We start from the raw sequence: 24,425 nt of genomic DNA on the forward strand, positions 1-24,425 counted from the left end.
AAACTGGCATCTTTGTAGACCTCAAATTCATTCATAGATGACCTTGGTGAGAAGGAGAGTCCCCTTCTAAGTAGGGAAACATGATGTTGATTGAGTGGGAATTCAGTAAGATTAACCACCTTCAAGTCCAGACTGTACGCGTCCCCCCCCCCCCTGAACTAAATTATGGTCTATTTCCTGCGTGTGCTGGCTCTGTGTTTTTTTTTTTTTTTTTTTTTTTCCTTGATCTTTTTCTCTTTCTTTGTGTACCGCATATGTTTGAGATTTTCGTTTGCCTCTCTGTGTGGTTTGAGTTTGACCTTTTTGGAAGGGTACAAGGGTTTTCCTGATCCAGAGCTGCGCAGGAAAGCTGCTGTGACACAGCTGCCTGTTCTGGTGCACTGATCCCGCCGGTCCAACCTCTTAGGAGATCTGCACACCGGGATATGAGCCTGAACCCGCTGCTAGCAAATCCTAGGTGGCAGAGGCATTCCACATATTAAAGGGGCGTGCTGCAGGGCAGGGAATGCCTATGCTTCCCAGACTGCGAGCTCAGGTGACAAGACGTCTTGTTGCCTGAGCTCATCACTTCTTTGGGCTGTTTGCCAATTGGGAATGCGTGGGGAGGAGCATTTGCGGGTTGGCATGACAGGGACTTGACCTACCTGTCACCTGCCTGCAATCAACGGGTTGCCGACCCCTGCTGTAAATTATCTTGTTGTCCAGTATACTTTGTGGTTCTAATGATTGTACTGCTTCCTTTGTAGAATGTTGCACTTTATGCAGATGTGAACGGAAAGCAGTTCCCAGTTACCAGAGGCCAAGACATTGGGAAATATCAGGTAGGAGGATAAAGGCAATTATTTTAATGACCTATTAAATGCTCTTCCTCGGATATTAAAGCAGCATTTAAACCCAAAAACCAAAAAGTAATATTGCAGCTCACCAACCTTTGATGTGGTAGCTGGTCTCATTCACATATAAAGAATGAAGCAATGCTCATTAACACTCCTATAGCATTTATGACTTATTTTGTTTGAAGCATTGAAAAAGCTTCAAGAATAAGTGTTCAACTTTTTTACAAGATGGCATTGTTTGGATCTTTTTTTTTTTTTTTTTTTTTTTTTTACCTAGCAACAGGATCACATTTCTGAAAGCCTTGTATAGAAGATGCCATTACATGGTCACACAAATGGTATTGCATTTTTTTGTTGTCTCATTAGGTATCGTGGAGCCTGGAACACAAGAATGCTCACTCTGGGGTCTATGAAGTAAAGTTTTTTGATGAAGAGTCCTATAGTCTATTGAGAAAGGTCAGTGGCTGAGAGAGTTCTTGGCTCTGTTTTTGTTTACTTTTAATATAATTGTTAAATTTACTAATGATTCTTTAATGTGCAGGCCCAGAGAAATAATGAAGATGTTTCCATCATCAAGCCTCTCTTTTCAGTTAATGTTGATCACAGGGTAAGCTTAACTCAGTTGCAGATGTTTTTAGAAGATATATAGTTTATAATTTTCATTTTTCTTTGTTTCACTGATAATGTGTGTTTGTATATACCGCATACAGTTCTTATTACAATAATAAAAAATTGATCATAAACAGGAAAACATGAAAATAAATTCTCTTTATGTGGTTGTATTTAGTTCAATACAGCTCTGCTACTTTGACATAAACCTTAAAAAAAAAATAACGAAATTGCTCCATTCCCACATGCGTGATTATGACTTAAGACAAAAAGGAAAACAATCGATCAGACTTTAAATCAAACTAGAGCGCATTGTTTTCATAAAATCCATAATCTTATTGGTAAACAAAATATAAAAAGATACACACCAAAAACAAGTGTCAATTAAAACATATATAATTACATACATGCAATGAATGGCCAGTAAAAGCCAAAACCAAAAGAATTTGTTACAATATTGTTACGTGATGGCAAGTATGAATGAGCCCCTGTGCGTCAACGCGTTTTGCTGGTTCGCTTCCTCAGGGGACACAAAGGGGAGGAGAAAGAAACGGGCCTCACTATGTAGAAAGAAAATTGTATAAATTGTATTTTATACAGAGGTCATATGTGTAATATAAACAAAATCATACTATGAAGATGATTACATCTATATGAGAGCACATTCACCGCGCCTGGATAGGGTGCATATGTAGTAGTTTCCCTGGGCGAGCATCGGCACACAAGGAAAGCCAAATACACTGTTTGGCTTCCTTTTTTGCTACGATGCTAACCCAGGGAGACTACCACATATTTTTACAATTTTTATATGCAATCTTTTTCTATCTACATAGTGAGGCCTGTTTCTTTCTCCTCCTTTTGTGTGTCCTAAAGAAGCGGACCAGCGAAATGCATTGACGCACAGGGGCTCACTCACTCGATATCATGTAACAACAACATTGTAATTCATTTTTTGGCTTTTACCGGCCATTCATTGCATATATGTAATTTTATATATGTTTTTTTTAATTGACACTTGTTTTCTGTGTGTATCTTTTATATATTCTGTTTACCAATAATAATGATTGATTTTATGAAAACAATGCATTCTAGTTTGCCTTTAAAGTCTGACCGATTTGTTTCTTTTTTACATAAACCTGAGTAATATTTTAAATGTTTTGAGCCTTCGGCTAGGTCACAAACACATGAGGAACATAATCTCCCTTATTCCAAAGCCTGAAAAGGATCCATCCCTTTGTGCGCAGGCCTATATGCCTGATCGGCATTGATTTGAAAATCTTCGCCAAGGTATTGGCTAATAAACTGCAACCGCTGCTGTCCCGTTTAATTCATATGGATCAGGTCAGCTTCATAAGTGGACGGGGAGCAAGGGACAACATGTTAAAAACCCTTTTGCGGACAGATTATGGCTGCACCCATGATATTCCTCTGTCTTCTAGTGTTCGCTGCAGAAAAGGCGTTTGAGCATGTTAACAACTTGCCGACCGTAATGCGTAAAAATATATAAATGTTGCGGTTTGCAAGTGTTCTACTGGGATTATGGCTGAAGATATCAACCTTAACCCCAGTAGTGTGTGTGTGTGTGTGTGTGTGTGTGTGTGTGTGTGTGTGTGTGTGTGTGTGCTTTTATTTTTTTCGGCCAGCGACTGGCTTTCTCTTGAAAACGTTCTAAACGGCTCATGAGCCGCTAAAAGGCTTTTGGGAGCAGTGGGAGGGAACTGTTTCCACCGGCTTGCCCGAGAAATAATCCAACGGTGCAGCCCAGCTGGTCACAGAGGCGATAAAAGACTAAATCATCTTTGCTTGCCCCTGGCCTTTGAGGACCGAAGAGACGTCATGCGGAAGGCAAGATTTGGTATCTTTTTGACCCCAGATCTTTCCATAAAGAGAACCTGTCATCCTCCCTTTCTATTACAAGGGATGTTTACAACAAATAAAGGGACAGTGTAAAAATAAAATAAGAAAAAATTTTTTTTTTTAAGTGCCCTCCATGCTTGCACACAGAAGCAAACGCATATGTAAGTCATACACGCATATGTAAACCATGCCCACACCACACATGTGAGGTATCGCCGTGAACGTTAGAGCGAGAACAATAATTCTAGCGTTAGACCGCCTCTGTAACTCTAAATAAGTAACCTGTAAAGACTTATAAAGCGTTGCCTATGTAGATATTGAAGTCCTGTAGTTTGTTGCCATTCCATGAGCGTGTGTAATTTTAACCACTTAAGGACTAGGCCTATTTTTCAAACTTATATCAAGTGCTGACTGTGCTACCTTTTAACGATTTTAGTAAAGAAACCCCTTACTCTACACCATCAAATAAGTAAATTAATTAACATATGATTATGATTATGAATATTTTTTGACAACGCTTATGTATCTACCACTAGGTTAGATACCTTAGTACATAAACTATAATCCAATCGTAAACAAATTAAATACATCAATTTACATCTAATAGTGCTCGTGCCTATACATCAATTTACATCCAATAGTGCTTGTGCCTATGTCCTTGGGTGGACCATCCACTATAATTGTGCTGTATCTGTGCTCTTGATTTATCACGCGTAATTCATGTGACTGAGATCCAGTGACAACACCACTACCACATAAGTTGGCCACTCACCAGATATTAGTATATGGGAGCCAAACGGGAACGAGGCTTGCACCTCACGCCGGCGGAGAAACTACACGTCGACATCATCCCCTGTCTATCTCTAACTGCTGGAAAAGCTTGGTGTTGGCAAACGGACACCAAAACCATGCGATTTTTTTTTTTTTTTTTTTTTTTTTTTTTTTTTTTTTTTTTTTTTTATGGCTTAATAAACAGCAACAAGCATATTGCGCTATGGTGGGTTCTGATTGTTTGTTTTTTTTCATGAAAATGGATCTATTGGCTTTATTACATTGAGGTCAGCTTGAGATTCACAACAAGTGGAATGGTTATCCCATAAATGAACCAAAGGCTTTCATATACTAATATCTGGTGAGTGGCCAACTTATGCGGTGGTGGTGTTGTCACTGGATCTCAGTTACATGAATTACACATGAGAAATCAAGAGTACAGATACAGCACAATTATAGTGGATGGTCCACCCAAGGACATAGGCACGAGCGCTTTTGGATGTGAATTGATGTATAACCCCTTCCCGCCGACCATACGCACATCTGCGTACTTTGCTTTCGGGGGTTATACCGGGATGATGCCCGCAGCTGCAGGCATCATCCCGGTACTGTTGTTCAGAGCGGGCGATCGGCTATCCGAGTATAACAACCGATGCAGCTAAAAGCCACTTAGCTGTTATACCGGAGGAGCGGGAGGGGACATCCCGCCGCTCTTACCGGGCCTCCCGTGCGATCAGGAAGCCCGGTGTGCAATCGGCCGCCTTTGGCGGCTGGGGGCGGGCTGGAACGAAGCTGTGGGCGGCTTCGTTCCAGCCTTCTGAATGTAAACACGGAAGCAACGTCATGACGTCACTTCCCGTTTACTCGGCTGCCAATGGCGCCGAATTTTAAAAAATACACAGTATTCAGATTCGCCGTTTTCGGCGATCTGAATACTGTGAAGTGCAAAGGAGGGATCGGGGGTCTTTTAGACCCCCGATCCCTCCATAAAGAGTACCTGTCACCACCTATTACTGTCACAAGGGATGTTTACATTCCTTGTGACAGCAATAAAATTAAAAAAAAAAAAAAAAAAAAAAGTTTTTTTTAAACGCAATTTACAAGTATAAAAAATAAAATAAATTTAAAAAAAAAAGTTTTTTTAAAGCACCCCAGTCCCCGCGAGCTCGCGCAGCAAAGAAAATGCATACGGAAGTCGCGCCCGCATATGTAAACGGTGTTCAAATCACACATGTGAGGTATCGCCGATCGTCAGAGCGAGAGCAATAATTCTAGCCCTAGACCTCCTCTGTAACTCTAATCTGGTAACCGTAAAAAAAATTTAAAGCGTCGCCTATGGAAATTCATAGGTACCATAGTTTGTCGCCATTCCACGAGTGCGTGCAATTATAAAGGGTGACATGTTTGGTATCTATTTACTCGGCGTAACATCATCTTTCACATTATACAAAAAAATTGGGGTAACTTTACTGTTTGGATTTTCTAAAATTCATGAAATTGTCCCTTTTCCAAAAATTTGCATCTAAAACACCGCTACACAAATACCGTGTGATATAAAATATTGCAACAATCTCTATTTTATTCTCTAGATTCTCTGCTAAAAAAATATATATAATGTTTGGGAACTCTAAGTAATTTTCTAGCAAAAAATACGGATTTTAACTTGTAAACACCACATTTCAAAAATAGGCTTAGTCATGAAAGGGATAAGCACAAGCACTATTGGATGTAAATTGATGTATTTATTTTGTTTACAATTGGATTATAATTTATTTAATTTTATGTACTAAGGTATCTAACCTAGTGGTAGATACATGAGTGTTGTCACAAAATATTCTTTAATCATATGTTAATTAATTAACTTTTTTGATTGGTGTAGAGTAAGGGGTTTCTTTACTAAAATCGTTAAAGGTAGCGCAGTCAGCACTTGATTTATATTTGCACATTTTTTTCCCACTTGTTGGAGAAATACACTTTTTGACTGCAGCAACCAGTTTTTTTATGTAAATTCAAGTTGGTTTTTATATAGGTTTGCGCCGGTGTAACACACACACACAACTATTTTTCAAACTTGTTTACAAGTTAAAATAATTTAAAAACTCCATAGGCGACGTTTAAAAATGTCTACAGGTTGCCAGTTTTGAGTCAGAGGAGGTCTTTTGCTAGAATTATTGCTCTCGCTCTAATGATCGCGGTGATGCCTCACATGTGTGGTTTGAACACTGTTTACATATGCGGGCACAACTTAAGTATGTGGTTGCTTTTGCGCATGAGCATGGCGGGACAGGGCATTTTATTAAAAAAAAAAAAAAAATTCTTATTTAACTTTTCCTTTTTTTTTTTTTTTTTTTTTTTTTTTTTTTTTTTTTTATTTTACACTGTCCCTTTTTAAAAAAAAAAAAAAAAAAAAAAATTTGGATCACTTTTCTTCCTATCACAAGGAATGTAGACATCCCTTGTAATAGGAAAATAAGCACCTCCTTTATTGTGAGATCTGGGGTCAAAAAGACCTCAGATCGGTCATTTACACTTACATTTTTCAACATTTTTTCGGTCTTCTTTTTTTCTTTTTTTTTTTGTAGCAAAATAATAAAAAAGTGGTAACTAAATACCACCAAAAGAAAGCTCTATTCGTGTGAAAACCGTGCAATTGTCATTCAAAGTTTGAGAGCGCTGAAAGCTGAAAATTGGCCTGGTCAGGAAGGGGGTATAAGTGCCCAGTAAGCAAGTGGTTAAAAACGCACTGGACTACATCTGTTGTGAACCCGCCCTTTGCAAATTTTCAGCCTAGCTTGTATTATGAGCATTATATTGTGTGTAGGTGTAGGTATCAGATGGAGATTGCAGACTTGAGCATTAAAAAAAAAAAAAACAAACCCTGCAAGGCAATGTCATTATGTGCTAATATGCATTGCATACTAGCACATTATAAAATACTTACCTTAGAACAAAGTCCTCCAGCAGTGCGCTGACAGGGCTTTCATCTTCACCCGGTCTTCCTTCCGGGTTCACGGGCTCCGGCTGTATGAATGGCCAAGCTGTGGCCCTGGCACAGAGCTCTGAAGGAATGGCACAGGTATGCCATCCCTTCAGAGCACATGCGCCAGTGATGTCAAGGGTTGCATCCCGTGTGAATATCTCCTAAACATTACAAGTTTAGGAGATATTCACTGTACCTACAGGTAAGTCCTATTCTAGACTAGGTACGTACAAATTCAAAAGTGGACTTTAATACCACTTTAACCACTTCAATACCAGGCACTTTTACACCTTTCCTGCCCAGCTTTCAATTTGCAGCTCTGTCACACTTTAAATGACAATTGCGCGGTCATGTAACACTGTACCTATATGACATATGACATTTTTTATCATTGTTTTCACACAAATAGCTTTCTCTCGGTGGTATCACCACTGGGTTTATTTTAATTCTTTGCTACATAAACGAAAAAAGCCAAATATTTTGAAAAAAACTGTTTTCCCTTATCGTCTTTCAGGACAGCACATGAGAGAGAGAGGCTCCACCCACTAGGAAACAGGAAACACAAACTCCACCACATTTTAAAAGGAGGCTCCTCTCCACAGCTCGTCAGTTTTTGTGTTTCCAAGGGAACACCTAGTAGGGGCCAGGGTCTCTTATGGTGCTATCCTGAGAGGCCAGGCTGCCTACCCCACCACACCTATCTTTTTCCTCCAGAGAGTCCGATCCTCCCACACCGCGCCACAGGGTTGCTGGTAAGTGGGCTACTTTTTTCTCTTTCTTTGCTCATGATGAGCTGGACCGTTCCTGGAGCCGCTTCTTAGGCGGCGGCAGCCGTTCGCGGGCTTTTTTTGAAACCGCGTGTCGGCGTTACTGGCCGCCGCCATCTTGGAAGAGTACAGACTCGACCGGTCGGAAGTGAGGTATCCGACGAGGGGATGGCGCGAGGAATGGGCGCATCATTTCCGATCGGAAGTGGCGCAGAGGAAGAAGGGAGGAGCGGTCCTGGTGCCTATATTCCGGTTCCGTTCCGTTTTTTGACTCCGGAACCGACGTTCGTAAGAGCCACCGATCGGTGCAGCACCACTATGGATTCTGTGGCAGCTGCATGTGGGACAGGCACAGGCACCAGCAAGGCCCAGGTAAGAGGCTATAGTGAATATCCTGGTTACTTTGGTGCCCCTCTCACAAATGTTTTTTTCCCCCTTGGTGGCTGGGGCCTGTCTGGGCACATGGGGTTAACTGTTGTTCCTCCTGTGCACCTGTGGTGAGTCCGTTAGGAGGAAGCTGTGGCTTAATGAATGCTGGTGTTTTTTCTCTTTTGTCATTTTTTTCTGGCAGGCTAAGAGCTCTGAACAAGCCATTAAAAAGAGATGCCCCTCATGTAAAGCAAAGTTACTGGAGGGTTGGAAGAAGACTTTATGCCAAATTTGCATTGACTCCTTAGTCAAGGAAGAGGCTTCTTCTGCGTGCAGCGACATAATCGCATCAGTTAAGAAAGAGCTAGATGCTACTATACAGGCTTTTCGCTCTTCTCTTGTAACACCAGCATTAAGTCAGGCAACTACCTCAGACCCCTCTCAGGACTCACACTTACAGTGGCTTGCGAAAGTATTCGGCCCCCTTGAACTTTTCAACCTTTTGCCACATTTCAGGCTTCAAACATAAAGATATAAAATTTTAATTTTTTTGTGAAGAATCACCAACAAGTGGGACACAATTGTGAAGTGGAACGAAATCTATTGCATTTTTGAAACTTTTTTAACTAATAAAAAAATGAAAAGTGGGGCGTGCAAAATTATTCGGCCCCCTTGCGTTAATACTTTGTAGAGCCACCTTTTGCTGCGATTACAGCTGCAAGTCGCTTGGGGTATGTCTCTATCAGTTTTGCACATCGAGAGACTGAAATTCTTGCCCATTCTTCCTTGCAAAACAGCTCGAGCTCAGTGAGGTTGGATGGAGAGCGTTTGTGAACAGCAGTTTTCAGCTCTTTCCACAGATTCTCGATTGGATTCAGGTCTGGACTTTGACTTGGCCATTCTAACACCTGGATACGTTTATTTGTGAACCATTCCTTTGTAGATTTTGCTGTATGTTTGGGATCATTGTCTTGTTGGAAGATAAATCTCCGTCCCAGTTTCAGGTCTTTTGCAGACTCCAACAGGTTTTCATGCAGAATGGTCCTGTATTTGGCTGCATCCATCTTCCCCTCAATTTTAACCATCTTCCCTGTCCCTGCCGAAGAAAAGCAGGCCCAAACCATGATGCTGCCACCACCATGTTTCACGGTGGGGATGGTGTGTTGAGTGTGATGAGGTGTGTTGCTTTTACGCCAAACATATCGTTTTACATTGTGGCCAAAAAGTTTGATTTTGGTTTCATCGGACCAGAGCACCTTCTTCCACATGTTTGGTGTGTCTCCCAGGTGGCTTGTGGCAAACTTTAGACAAGACTTTTTATGGATATCTTTGAGAAATGGCTTTCTTCTTGCCACTCTTCCATAAAGGCCAGATTTGTGCAGTGCACGACTGATTGTTGTCCTATGGACAGACTCTCCCACCTCAGCTGCAGTTCATCCAGAGTGATCATGGGCCTCTTGGCTGCATCTCTGATCAGTCTTCTCCTTGTCTGAGCTGAAAGTTTAGAGGGACAGCCAGGTCTTGGTAGATTTGCAGTGGTCTGATACTCCTTCCATTTCAAAATGATCGCTTGCACAGTGCTCCTTGGAATGTTTAAAGCTTGGGAAGTCTTTTTGTATCCAAATCCGGCTTTAAACTTCTCCACAACAGTATTACGGACCTGCCTGGTGTGTTCCTTGGTCTTCATGATGCTCTCTGCGCTTTCAACAGAACCCTGAGACTACCACAGAGCAGGTGCATTTATACAGAGACTTGATTACACACAGGTGGATTCTATTAATCACCATCAGTCATTTAGGACAACATTGGATCATTCAGAGATCCTCGCTGAACTTCTAGAGTGAGTTTGCTGCACTGAAAGTAAAGGGGCCGAATAATTTTGCACGCACCACTTTTCAGTTTTTTAATTGCTAAAAAAGTTTAAAATATCCAATAGATTTCGTTCCACTTCACAATTGTGTCCCACTTGTTGGTGATTCTTCACAAAAAATTAAAATTTTATATCTTTATGTTTGAAGCCTGAAATGTGGCAAAAGGTTGAAAAGTTCAAGGGGGCCGAATACTTTCGCAAGCCACTGTAACCCCAACGGTAGAGGCTGAGGCTGGCACGACTACCCGAAAGGGGTATTCCCCCTCATACTCTGGAGAAGAGGAGGAGGAGGAAGAGGAAGAGGCAGATGCACCTTCTAGATACAAACTGTCCTTGGAACAAGTAGACAGTCTGTTGAAAGCAATTTATGCAACATTGGGAATGGAGGAAGAAAAAAGAGAATTATCGCTGCACGATAGAATGTATGAAGGGCTTGGTGAAGCATCAGGTCGCACTTTCCCTGTACATTCAGTAATCTCGGAGACCATTAAGAAAGAATGGGCTGACCCAGAGAGAAAACCCTTTTTCCCAAGAGCTCACAAGAGGCGTTTTCCATTTAATGATAATCCTGAGTCACTTTGGAATAAGGTCCCGAAGTTGGATGCAGCTTTTTCCCAAGTATCTAGATCAACAGATCTGGCATTCGAGGATATGGGTACTTTGAAGGATCCTATGGATAAGAAGGCGGACCAACAGCTTAAAAAAGCCTGGCAGTCCATTGTAGGGAATCTCAAGCCTGCTATGGCTATGACCTGTGTCTCCAGAAACATGGAGTTCTGGCTGAATCAGCTAAAAGCACATATTATAGCTGATTCACCCAAACAGGAGATTCTAGATTCCTTCCCAACCCTTATAGCAGCTGTAGCATATATTTCTGACGCCTCTGCAGATTCTATAAGAATGTCAGCTAGGTCAGGGGCCCTGACCATTGCAGCCAGGAGAGCGTTATGGTTAAAGACATGGCCTGGGGACGCAGCTTCCAAAAATAAGTTATGCGGAGTGCCTTTTTTGGGAGATCAGCCTTTTGGTCCTGATCTAGAATCTATTTTGGATAGAACAGCTGATAAAAAGAAATCCTTTCCGGTTAAAAAGAAAAAGCAGCCAGTTAGGCGGTTTTTTCGACCTCAAAAAAATCAGGAAAGGAGTAACAGGCCCCAAGAAAAAAGAAGGAATTGGGCGGCGCAGAGAGGAAAAGGCAAAGGGAATGTCCTTTTCAATCCTCCTACGCAGGCCAATAAGACACAATGACTTGGTGGTGCCTGTGGGAGGAAGGCTTCAAAAATTCCTTCCTCTCTGGGCAAACATAACAAAAAACCCGTTTGTTTTGGATTCAATAGCCCAGGGTTACAGGATAGAGCTGTTTGAACCTTCCTCCAGAGAGGTACTGCGTAACAAATTTTGCCAAAAGACACAACAAAAGCCCTAGCCATGAAGAACCTGTTAGGGGATCTGATAAAACAGGGTGTTGTGGTTCAGGTGCCTCCGGAGGAAGATTGCCAAGGGTTCTACTCCCATATTTTTCTGATAAAGAAACCATCAGGAAGCTTTCGGCTCATCCTCAATTTAAAACCGCTAAACAGGTCAGTCCAATACAGGCGATTCCGCATGGACTGCATCTTTTCGGTAAGAAATCTCTTAGTCAGAGGATGCTTTATGGCATCAATCGACTTAAGGGATGCGTACCTGCATGTACCTATAGCTGTTCAGTCCCAGAGATATCTGAGGCTGGCAGTAAATATGGGGAGGGAGGTTTTGCACCTTCAATTCAGGGCCCTCCCGTTTGGTCTATCTTCCGCCCCTCGAGTATTTACCAAAATTATGGCGGAAGCCCTAGCTCCCCTCCGGCTAAAAGGGATTGCGGGTATCCCTTACCTGGACGACCTCCTTTTCTTTGCCCCTTCCAGGGAAAGGTTACAGGAGGATCTGATCAAGGCTCGCAGTCATCTGGAGGCCTTAGGTTGGATTATAAACATCCAAAAATCAAATTTCAATCCAGCACAAAGAGTCCAATTCCTGGGGTATCTGATAGACTCAGTGGATCAAAAGATTTTTCTTCCAGAAGAGAAGAAAGTGAAGGTATTGCAGGCAGTATCCAGCCTTCAGACGAACCTGGAGGTATCAGTCAGAAGGATTATGTCAGTACTGGGAACCTTGACCTCAACCATGCCGGCCATTCAATGGGCCAGACTCCATTTCAGACCCCTTCAGAGTTTTCTCTTAAAGATCTGGGATCACAGTCCAGAAGCTTTAGACTCAAAGGTAAGGCTTCCCACCAGGGTAAAAAGGACCCTTTGGTGGTGGAGAAATCAGGCAGTGCTGTCAAGGGGTTTACTCTGGTCCTTCCCAACAGAGAGAAGGATAACGACAGACGCCAGCAGTTGGGGATGGGGAGCACACTGGGGTCAAGACATAGCTCAGGGAATTTGGTCCCCAGTGGAAGCAGGAAGGTCATCAAATTGGAGGGAGTTAAAGGCAGTCGCTTTAGCCTTGGTTGCCTTCTCTCCAAACCTTCGGGGGTCCCATGTGCAGATATTGTCAGACAACGCCACCACGGTGGCATACCTGAACAAACAAGGGGGCACAAGGAGCGGGACTTTTCTATTGCTATCTTCAGAGATCCTAGAATGGGCAGAGAGTCATCTACTTTCCCTGTCAGCTGTACATCTCAAGGGCACGCTAAATGGAGTAGCAGATTTCTTGAGCAGACAAAGGATTCAGGAGGCAGAGTGGAGTTTGAATGCAGAAATATTCACTCTAATAACCCAGAAGTGGGGATGCCCGCAGGTGGATCTATTCGCATCAAGAGAAAATGCTCAGCTCCCTCAGTTCTTCTCCCTGCACTGAGACAACGGATCGATAGGGATAGATGCCCTGGCACATCCTTGGAATTTCCAGCTGGGTTATGCCTTCCCCCCTTTTCAGCTAATTCCTTTAGTATTGAGGAAGATACAGAAGGAGAAGGTGTCGGTAATCTTGATCACCCCGTACTGGCCAAAAAGGGCCTGGTTTTCCTCCATTCTACTAATGTCAGTCAAACCTTTCTGGCAGCTTCCTCTCAGACAGGACTTACTACTTCAAGGTCCAGTGTATCATCCGGATATAGCAAGACTAAGTCTCACTGCTTGGTATCTGAGGAACAGCTGTTGAAAAACAAGGGTTTGTCAGAGCCTCTAGTATCTACTTTACTGGCTAGTAGAAAGAAGGTGACTAGAGATATTTACGCTAAGGTTTGGAAAGTCTACAACTCCTGGTGTCGCTCGGCAAACCGAAATTTAGAAGACATTGTGTCGGTTCTGGAATTTCTGCAGAAGGGGGTGGACAAAGGGCTGGCAATCAGCACTCTTAAAGTACAAGTGGCTGCCCTAGGAGTATACCTGGATCAACCTATTTCCTCAGTTCCGTTGGTCACGAGGTTCTTTAGGTCACTTACTAGATCCAGACCAGTTCCCAATAGACACTTTCCAAAATGGGACTTGACAGTGGTTTTACAAGTACTCACAAGAGATCCTTTTGAACCATTACAGTCAATCTCGTTAAAGAATTTAACTCTAAAGACGATATTCTTAGTTGCAGTTACGACTGCGAGAAGAATTGGAGAACTTCAGGCTCTTTCAGTTAAGGAGCCCTTTATGTCAATTTACCCAGACAGGATTGTGCTTAGAACAGATCCTGCGTTTTTACCAAAAGTGGCATCAGTCCATAATAGGTCGCAGGAAATCATCCTGCCAACTTTTTGTTCAGATCCTTCAGGAAGTAAGGAAGAATTATTTCATAAGTTAGATGTAAGAAGAAGCTTATTACATTACTTAGAGAAAACAAGGGACTTCAGGTCTTCGGACTCTTTATTTGTTCTGTTTTCCGGCAACAGAAAAGGAAGGAAAGCTTCAAAGGGATCAATTGCCAGATGGTTAAGAATGGCTATTTCAGAAGCTTATGTCCAGTCGGGGTTGTCTCCTCCTCAGGGAGTACGAGCACATTCTACCAGAGCTCTAGCCACTACATGGGCAGAAAAAGCTGGTGCCACCCCAGACCAAATTTGTAAGGCGGCTACGTGGTCAAGTTATCTTACGCTTGTCCGTCACTACAGATTGGATCTTCTGTCAGCTGGTGATCAGGCATTTGGCAGAAAGGTCCTGCAGGCTGTTGTCCCTCCCTAGTTGGTAAGTCTCTTATCCTTTCATGTGCTGTCCTGAAAGACGATAAGGGAAAATTCAAGTTAGACTTACCGGTAACTTGTTTTCCATGAGTCTTTCAGGACAGCAGCAACCCGCCCTTCATGTTTATATATACATATTTATACGTATATGGAAGTGTGTGTGTGTATGTGTGTATATATATATATATGTATATATATATATATATATATATATATATATATATATATATATATATATATATATATATATATATATATATATATATATATATATATATATATATACTGTGAATTAACCGTATTATGCTTATGTGTTCCAGCTTGGGCCGGAGGTACTCTACTACAACTGACGAGCTGTGGAGAGGAGCCTCCTTTTAAAATGTGGTGGAGTTTGTGTTTCCTGTTTCCTAGTGGGTGGAGCCTCTCTCTCTCATGTGCTGTCCTGAAAGACTCATGGAAAACAAGTTACCGGTAAGTCTAACTTGAATTTTTTCTTAGTTTCTGTTGTAACATTTTGCAAATAAATCTTTCTTCATAAATTTGGGCCAAACTGTATTCTGCAACATTTCTTTTTGGTGAGAATAACCCAAATCGTTGTTTGGTTAGTCCAGGGGTCTCAAACTGGTGGCCCTCCAGCTGTTGTGGAACTACAAGTCCCATCATGCCTCTACCTGTGGGAGTCATGCTTGTAACTGTCAGCCTTGCAATGCCTCATGGGACTTGTAGTTTCACAACAGCTGGAGGGCCGCCAGTTTGAGACCACTGATTTAGTCTATAGGAACGTTAGAGTCCATAAACTGTGGGATATATAACTGAAAATCGATCAATCCTGATGTACAGTCTAATTTCTTGAGACCTGAAAATGCCAGGACAGTACAAATACCCCCCATATTACAAGTAGACAGTCTGAGGTATTTAGTAAGAGGCATGGTGCATTTTTTTGTCACATTTTTTTGGAAATTAAAAAGTTTTTTTTTTTTTGTTTCAATAGGGTGCTTGGAATGGTCCATGGGTGTCTACAGAGGTACTTGCTGCACTCGTTGGCATTTTGGTGTACTACACAGCATACACTGCAAAGGGCAACATCCAAGCGTGAACAATCATGTGGGACTTGTGGTGTGGTTTGTCCTGATGTAAAAAGTTATATTGTTTTGTTATTAATGCAAATAAAACTTTTCTACACAAAGCTGCTAATGTGTTTTTATTCATTGTATGCTATGGTGCCTTGAAAAAGTATTCATACCCCTTTAAATTTTCCACATTTTGTCATGTTACAACCAAAAAGGTAAATGTATTTTATGTGATAGACCAACACAAAGTGGCACCTAATTGTGAAGTAGAAGGAAAATGATAAATGGTTTTCAAATTTTTTTTTTTTTTTTTTACAAATATCTGAAAAGTGTGACGTGCATTTGTATTCAGCCCCCTTTACCCTGATACCCCTAACTAAAATCTAGTGGAACCTATTGCCTTCAGAAGTCACCTAATTGGTAAATACAGTCCACCTGTGTGTAACTGAATCTCAGTATAAATACAGCTGTTCTGTAAAGCCCTCATATACACCAGGCCAGGGATAAAGTTGTGGAGAAGTTTAAAGCAGGGTTGAGTTATTAAAAAATATCCCCAAGAGAGCGCATGCGCGGCTGGAGCAGATGTGTCTCTGAGTTGCTCCGCACACCCCCAGCAAACACAGCTATATTCGGCGGCCCCGCACCTTGCCCACCACAACTAAACGCCCGATCCTCCTGGGGAGAGGACTGGGAACACAGCGGATGCCACACCAGTTGCGTGGAAAGCCCCAGGGCGGCCCCTGCTACTCCTCCCAGGCTACGAGCAAGGAATCCAAGATGGCGACCGGCTGTAACACACGAGGGACGCCGGCATCCAGAGCGGAGAAGCCGCCCTCACAGAAGAAAACTGCTAAACCTCCTGGTCGGAGCAATCCCCAGAACAGCCCCTCACTGCCTTCTCCAGCTTCAGGTGAGCACACAAGCACAGGCTGCTTACCCTCTAGCCCTGCACAGTCTCCCTCACAAGCTGCAGCCCTGTCACCTAGCCAGAACTCCCACACCTCCTCCGTTCTTGATAGGGAGATGGCAGACATTTTTTGCAGCCAGCCCAGCAGCCAAGAACTAGACCAAGACACTGCTACTCAGGAGACCAATATTATTAGCCTGCTTTGCAGATCTGCTACAAAGGGAACTGGCTAAAGCTACTGACAAACTAGCCCTTGTCATATAACAGGATTTCCAGGAGTTGGGGAACCGGCTGGAAAGCATTGAATCAAAAGTAGATGATACGGTTCACAGAGTGTCCCAAAATTCGAATATGATAACCAACTTACAAGATCGCCTTGAGGAAGTGTACTCCAAAATCGACTATCTAGAAAACCATGCCAGGTGCTATAATTTTCGCATCGGGGCATTCCAGAAAATGTGAAAGATATCACCTCTGTCACTTACTAATGCACGCGGCAGTACCTGACATTCATATGGAAATAGATCGCATCCATAGGGCTTTGGTCCCTCCAAAACCGAATGCCCCCCCCCACCCAGGGATGTTATGGTAAAACCACACTTTTTCTGGATGAAAGAAGCAGTGATGCATCATGCCAGAGAAAACCCAGATCTGGAAATAGACGGTCTCAAGATTCAAATATTTGCCAATCTCTCCCAGGCCAAGATCCAAGAGAGGCGATCGTTTAAACCCTTGTTGCTACCACTGATCCAACGTAACATTTGCTATAGATGGAATTACCCCTTCAAGCTCCAATTCTCCTTTAACAGCAAGTCCTACTCTTTTTCTACATTTGCTGAAGGTGAAACAATCTTACTGAAATTGGGCTTCATCTCTAAGTCCCTCAGCACAGAATCGGCCTGGATCCAGCGATCCCCCTCCTCCACTCTTCCCTCTTTGGGCAACAAAACCGACGAGGAGACCAGCCTCTTCCTCTCATGCATCTTGAGAACTTGTTCCATCCTGTTGGAAGGACCTATCGTTTAATGCGGCGGCTTCTCAGTGGTCCCGTCAGGGGACATTAGCTGCTGCTTTTGCCTTTTTGATAAATTGGATGAAACACACATCTGTGGCCTTATGGTTTTAGCCGAGCTTGCAATGGTAGGTTAATTACAGTTAACATGCACGGTTTTTCTTTTTCAGGTTGGACATTTTTTATTAACGTTCATCCCATTATATTCCACATTACGGTTGTTCCACTATGTGGCTCTATTGGTTTGAGCGGGGTTGTGGGACCAAAAATATACTTGTATGTGCCTGCACAGCTGGGGGGTGTCTATGCACTCTCCCCACTCTAAGGACTCTTGACATCACTTCAGCTCTGAGATACTTGAATTGTTTATTGATTGTTATACATGACTTCTTACCTTTTTATATGCCAGGTTTCCTGGCCCGACTACCCTATTGTTATGTTTTTTTCTTGTTTTTCCTTTTTTTTTTTTTTTTTTTTTTTTTTTCCCATTTTTGCTTTAACTTTTTCTATCACTGATCTTTCCTGAGGGTTGCCTGGAGATTCTTCTGGTGTTTCCGGTCTCAGAGATTCGCAGATCGGTAGGCGAGTCTGTTTATCATTGGCTGACTGTTTCCTATGTCTAGTGTAATGTCTACTTCCCAGAATATCCGCCTGCTCTCCCATCATGTTCAGGGTTTCGGATCACCCGCTAAACGGATTAAGGCATTTACACAATACCGATCTTTGGGGGCGGACATTGTTGCTCTCCAGGAGACGCATTTTACCTCCCTATTTACTCCTCGGTATCTCCATAGAGACTATACTCTTTGCTACTATGCAAATGCGTCAGTGAGGAAGAGGGGAGTGGCCCTCTGCTTTTCTGGATGCATATCATTCACTGAAACTAAAGTTCTTAGGGATAAAAACGAGCATTACCTTCTAGTTAAAGGTCATCTGGGGGCATCATTGGTTATATTCCTAATTTACTACGCTCCCAACACCAATCAAACTGCATTCTTTCACTCTCTCCTATGGTCTATCGCTCCTGAATTTGAAGGCGAAGTAATTCTAGGTGACTCTAACCTAGCCTTAGATCTTATTAAAGACAGATCACACACCGCGGGGCTCCATCACCCTCCTAGACAGAGTCATAAATTTGCACAAGTGCTCTATCATTATGATTTAGTGGATGTTTGGAGGGAAGCAAACCCCACCGCTAGAGATTACTCTTATTACTCAAGAGCACATGGACACTACTCCACATATAGATCACATATTTTTCCCCTTGGGACTACTTCCCAAATTGAAGTCTGCCAAGATATTATCTACTTCCTGGTCGGACCATGACCCAGTTATGGTTCAGATTTCGGACCTCACCAGTAGGACACTAAACCCTCATGGGCGATTTGAATGAATCTCTCCTCGGCGACGAATCCCACTGTCTTGAGATTTCCAACCATTTACAAACTTATTTCGACAATAATAACCCAGGAGATACATCCCCTGCTATTAACTGGGCTGCACACAAGGCTTCTGTCTGGGGGAACCTTTATTCAATTGTCATCCGAATTGCCATCAGTTTGCTATAGGACCCTTAATGTGGCTTTCCAGTCGTCGACGCCTGCCTATATTATGCTCCACCTTATCACATTCTTTGGCAATATGGGATAGGGCACGCAATCGCAGTTCCTTATCATCCCCTCATACACCACTAGCTCCCATTTTCTGTAACCCAGAGTTTCCACGTGGTTTGACTCTGCAACTGTTTCAGTGGTACTTGGTAACCACCAGAGTAGCTAAGGTGCATCCTTCCACTTCGCCAAACTGCTTCTGGCGATGCGGACAGTTGGGGACGATGCACCATATTTGGTGGCAATATGCCCCCTCGTAATTAGATTTTGGATTCGGATTTTCAATTTAATTAACTCAGTGTCGTGGGTAAACATTCGCAGATCTCCTGAAGCTGCCCTATTCCACAAATTGCCTGAAGAAACGCCCAAAAAATCGGTAAAATTGATTATATATTGTTGGCGCCAAGAATTACAATCGCAAGGCATTGGAAACAGCCGATAATCCCTTTTGACCAGGTCAAAAGTAAACTCAATTGGATTATAATTAATGATAAACTCACCCATATTCTTTGTAATAAAACCAAGAAATTTAATAAAATATATGGGACCCATGGATTGACTACATTTCGACTCCATAGCGAATTCCAGGATGACCCTTTTTCTCCTCCTTTCACATTTTCCCTCGTTTCTTCCTTTCTTCTCTCCTTTTCATTTTGTTTTTTTTTTTGCTTTTTTCTCTCAGAAATTTTGTACACAATGCAGATGATCACGTATGAGGCCTCCTACGATCGTGAGTCCTGGAATTGTCCCAGAGCCCGCAACCCGCAATGCATCCTGGGACTCTGGATCTCTATCATCCCTTCTCACAGGGGTACTTATCAGTTTTTGGATACTTATCACGTTCGCTATGTTCTGTTTTTGCGATAGATGATCGATAGGTATTATGATAATACTTTTTATTTCTCTGTATTGTTATATGATAATTTGAAAAATTGATGCTGATAAGGTTGGAAATAATAGGTTGGAGTTCTACTTAAGTTGTTTTTCATTTTTCTACATAATGTGTGCGTGTCAGTTGTAAGACGTAGCATAAGTTTTTCCAGATGTGTAAGTCTAGCGTCATGTATGTTGAAATTATACTGCTTGTTACCTTATATGGAAATTTGCTCAAACTGATGCTTCTGTAACCAGTCTATAAAAAGCCCCAATAAAGAGCCGACAGGTTCAGTTGAGAGTACGGGACCTTTAAGGCTCGGATCTGATATACAGAAACCTATATTCTGTGTCTTATTTCTTTGATAGCTAAATTTGGCAAAGCAATATAAACTAGAAGCAGTTAAGTTGAAAACTGCACCCAACAATTCTGGCGCCCGAACAGGGACACACCGATGATACTACAAGAGGTGGATGAATTGGACTGACGGAACAAAAGGACAGGCATTCCGGGAACCACAGATTGAAAACCTGCGCAGGTAAGAAAAAGCTTTATTTTTCTTATATTCTGTGCTCCCCTGATTTGTGCCTATCCGTTCTGTCAGTTACGGTTCTCCTGGTTTTAAAACACCAGCCTCTGTAGTGGTGAGTCTAGAATTACTGTATATTGTGGTTTATATTGCTGGAATTAATTGTTGTTTTGTTGTCTGTCTTGTTGAGAAAGTGAATGAGCCTTGCCAAGGTTGGTATGAATTGAAAGAATATCATCCCAATGAGCAGTGGAATGCGCCCTTACCTCGCAAGAGGACTTTAGGGGTCTGCCGCTTAAGTTTGATATTCAATTTAATTCATAAACCATAGACGGGTTGAAAGTATAAGCCCTGTCTGCTCCATAAAGCAGGGATAAGAGTGTATGAGAGGGATCCCAGATACAGGGGGAATGAGGTCTCCATAAGCCCGGAGATCTAGTCGGATACCTGGTCACTTAAAGGAATGCTTGTATATGTGTAGCTGTCAGTCTGGTCATAATATTTGTGAGTTGGATAGCATATAAAGTAATTCGATTTCAGAAATCTCATCTGGAGAGGTTTTTAGTATTCTGGCACCCTAGGAGGAAGGCAACGAGGAACTAGTGTAGCTTTTTTAGTATTTAGTACTGTACACTAAGTGTCCCACACGCTACCTAGGCACGGACTGTCAGAATGGGCCAGCAGAACACGAAACCCCGTCAGGGAATTGTGGTGCATTATACGGTGCCACAGATAATTAAGAACATCTATGGGAAAGATGAAGCATAGGACTTAAAGGATGTCCTTCGTAAATTTAAGGTGAAAGGAGAAGCGGGTTTAGACCTGGATGTATGGAGTGAAATAAAAAGGGACAGACAAGGAGAGGTGTTAGAGAAGCAATGGATGCGTCAGGTTCAATGCTTAATTAAAGTCTCAAATAGAGCAAAAGAAGAGGGGTGGAAATATAATTCAGATTGTGATGGTTGGGATATGAAAGACAGAAGAATAAAAAAAAAAATGTTGAAATTTTAAATAATCTTAGTTCAGCCATCCCACCCCCATATACTGACATAGTACGTAAACTACACAAGATATATCCTGAAATTGAGGGTAGAGGATGGGTTTTGTATAGCAAAGCCAGCTGCTTTCTGTAGATTTTTTTTTTTTTTGTGACACAGTTAATGAATACACATGAAGCAACCTGTCAGGATGGGGAGGATTTATGCAGACATAAAATGACTCTGACCCTGTTTAACTAGTTTATGACCGACCTGCAGACTGAGCTGAGTGGGGATGGCAATTTAGAGACAGGAGGTCAGACACATAGACTCAAGGGCTCCTTTTATTGCTAGATTACAAGCTTTCTGTCAGGCAAAACAACAGGAGAGGGGGTCAATATCACTCATGAAACAAATGCCAGGACAGACTGTATCAGAATTTTACTTATCTATGGAAAGTATGATGGCAGATGAGGGATTGGATTTGGCTCTGCCAGTCACGATCTGAGCCTTCAATAGACAGTTTATGGAAGGATCAATTCCACAGATAAGTGAAAGACTGAAAGCCTGCACACCACCTTAATTTTGTTGCGATTTTTGGCAGAAAAAGGTTGCAAGGTTAATAAGAAAAAGTTGCAAGTGTGTCAGGAAAAAGTTATCTTTTTGGGACATTGTATATCACAGGGTACGAGACATCTCACTGAGGAGAGGGTTCAAGTGATAAAGGGAATGTTACCCCCACGGAATTTCAAACAATTGCATATGTTTTTAGGTATTGTGTCATATTGTAGACAATGGATACCACATGCTAGTACTTTGATGCAGCCATTATACGATTGTTTGAAAATTGTACCGTATATGTTTACAGAAGTAGCTTATGAGTCGTTTGTCACTTTGAAAAGGTTATTGATTTCTGCCCCGGCTATTGGTATTCCAGATTACACCAAGACATTTTATTTGTACATTGCTGAAATCACTGGACACGCCACAGGTGTTTTGACACAGGCACATGTAAAACAAAGACCCGTTGCTTAATTTTCAGCAGCATTAGATCCAGTGTCCAGAGGTTCACCGTCCTGTGTATGGGCGGTAGCAGCGGTGTCGATAATCCTAGATAAGTCATCAGAAATTGTTCTAGACAATCCAGTTGTAGTGCATACCACACATGACATACATGCAATCTTGTCTCAAGTTCAGCCCAAACACATTTCAATGGCTAGGCAATTAAGGTTACAGTGTACTTTACTTTTACCTCCAAATGTTACTTTTCAGCGCTGTACAAATTTGGCCACCTTTTTGCCTCTTCAGTCACCAGATTTGGCAAGGGGGAATAATAGTGCTAATAAGGAAGAAGAAGAGGAAGAAAAAAAAATTCTCGAGAACTTCTGATAAGAGAGGACATTCTAAAAACAATGGACTTTTTAGTTTTTTTGACTACTGATGAAATAATTTATCCATCAGATATGTTGCAGTTTTTATATATCATTTTTATGTGACAGGACATGTTTATTATATCAAGATGAGATATTTTTTACACATCATTTTTTACATTCATATATAGTGTATTTTTAGAGTTGAAAGGGTTAAACATCCCTACAATAGAGTAATTCTAGTAAGAAGGAACATCTGGTGATAATTAAGACAGAGTACATTTTTTCTTAAAGGTACATGTTACAGATACACCAATTTTAAATGCTGAGCACACTTTGTACATAGATGGTAGTAGGTTTGCTGATGACAAGGGTAAATATCACACAGGGTATGCTGTAGTGACTGACACAGGAATTTGAAACACAGCTCTTACCAGCCCATATGTCAGCACAAGAAGCAGAATTAAAAGCTTTAGAACAAGCCCTAGAATACTTAAAAGGACGAGAAGGGAATATTTATACTGACTCTGCCTACGTTTATGGCGTAGCGCACGATTATGGCCATATATGGAAGGCTAGAGGTTATCTGACAGCAGCAGGTACACCTGTAAAACATGGAGAAGGGATTAAGAGAGTCCTGAACAATCTTCAAAAGGTTAAACGAGTGTCCATTATGAAGATAGCGGCACACACGAGCGCAAAAACAATTGAGGCAAAAGGAAATGCATTTGCAGATTTGACTGCAAAACAGGCAGCTCTAGGGGAAGGAAGCTCTGAGACCTTAGCAGCAGTAGAGGTGAGTATCCCAGAACCAACATGGCAGCAGTTGAGTAAATTACAGGAGCAAGCAGGGGAGAGCGAGAAAGATAAGTGGGTCAGGATGGGAGCAGCACCAGACCTTGACAATGTATGGAGGGAAGGGGGCAAAATATGCCTGCCTGCCTCTCTGTACCCAGAAATGGCAGCGGCAGTTCACCTACCCACACATGTGAGTTCCAATTCCATGTATAGGATTGTGAACCAAGGATGGCTCGCCCCTGGATTCAGTAGTACTGCGAGAAACTACTATGCAGTCTGCCAAATCTGTCTCCTGAATAACCCAGGATAGAGAGTAAAAACCCCACGAAAACACCAGGTTCTGGCCCAATACCCTTTCCAGAGACTGCAAATTGACTACATACAAATGCCTAAGAGCGGCCCCTTTGAATTTGTCCTCGTGTGTATCGATTTATTCTCAGGTTGGCCCGAAAGTTATCCAGTAAAATCAGCTACAGCAAATATCACAGCTAAGAAACTGATCACTGAGTTAATACCTAGGTTTGGTCTTCCTGAAACAATAGAATCAGATAGGGGGACACACTTTACAGGAGAAATCATGCAGAATGTGATGACCATGTTAGGGGTTCAACAAAGTTTTCACACCCGTTATCATCCACAGAGTTCAGGATCAGTGGAAAGAGTAAATGGGACAATAAAGTTGAAAATACAAAAAGCCATGCAAGAGTTAAACAAACCCATATGAAATACTTTTTGGGAATGCACCTAGATTGGGTTTATACTTTCCACAGAGTATGCAATTGCAATGTGATAGTTTGACTGCATATGTGATACAATTACAACAACGTCTAACTAAGATCCACAAAAGTGTGTATTCTTCTCTTCCAGACCCTAACTCAATAGCAGGTACACATACACTGCTACCAGGAGATTATGTATATGTTAAGAAACACACCAGAAAGACATTGGAACCTAGATTTGAAGGTCCTTATCAAGTGCTTTTGACCACAGCCACTTCAGTGAAATTGGAAGGAAAAGCAGCCTGGATCCACGCATCACACTGCAAAAAGAGTCTTGAACCGAG

The 24,425-nt window shown here is 42.0% G+C and overlaps 1 protein-coding gene across 1 annotated transcript in view; it reads left to right on the forward strand.

The window, feature by feature from the left end:
- Positions 1-15,401, forward strand: part of SSR4 (signal sequence receptor subunit 4) — a 40,677-nt gene extending 25,276 nt beyond the window's left edge. Inside the window, exons 3-6 of the mRNA XM_073600340.1 lie at positions 747-821; positions 1,203-1,292; positions 1,378-1,443; positions 15,207-15,401. Coding sequence (XP_073456441.1) covers positions 747-821; positions 1,203-1,292; positions 1,378-1,443; positions 15,207-15,311 — 336 coding nt within the window. The 3' untranslated portion in view covers positions 15,312-15,401. The remainder of the gene's footprint in view (positions 1-746; positions 822-1,202; positions 1,293-1,377; positions 1,444-15,206) is intronic.
- The last annotated feature ends 9,024 nt before the right edge of the window (positions 15,402-24,425 follow it).

This window comes from Aquarana catesbeiana, linkage group LG09 (genome assembly GCF_042186555.1).
Source record: "Aquarana catesbeiana isolate 2022-GZ linkage group LG09, ASM4218655v1, whole genome shotgun sequence".
NCBI lineage: Eukaryota > Metazoa > Chordata > Amphibia > Anura > Ranidae > Aquarana > Aquarana catesbeiana.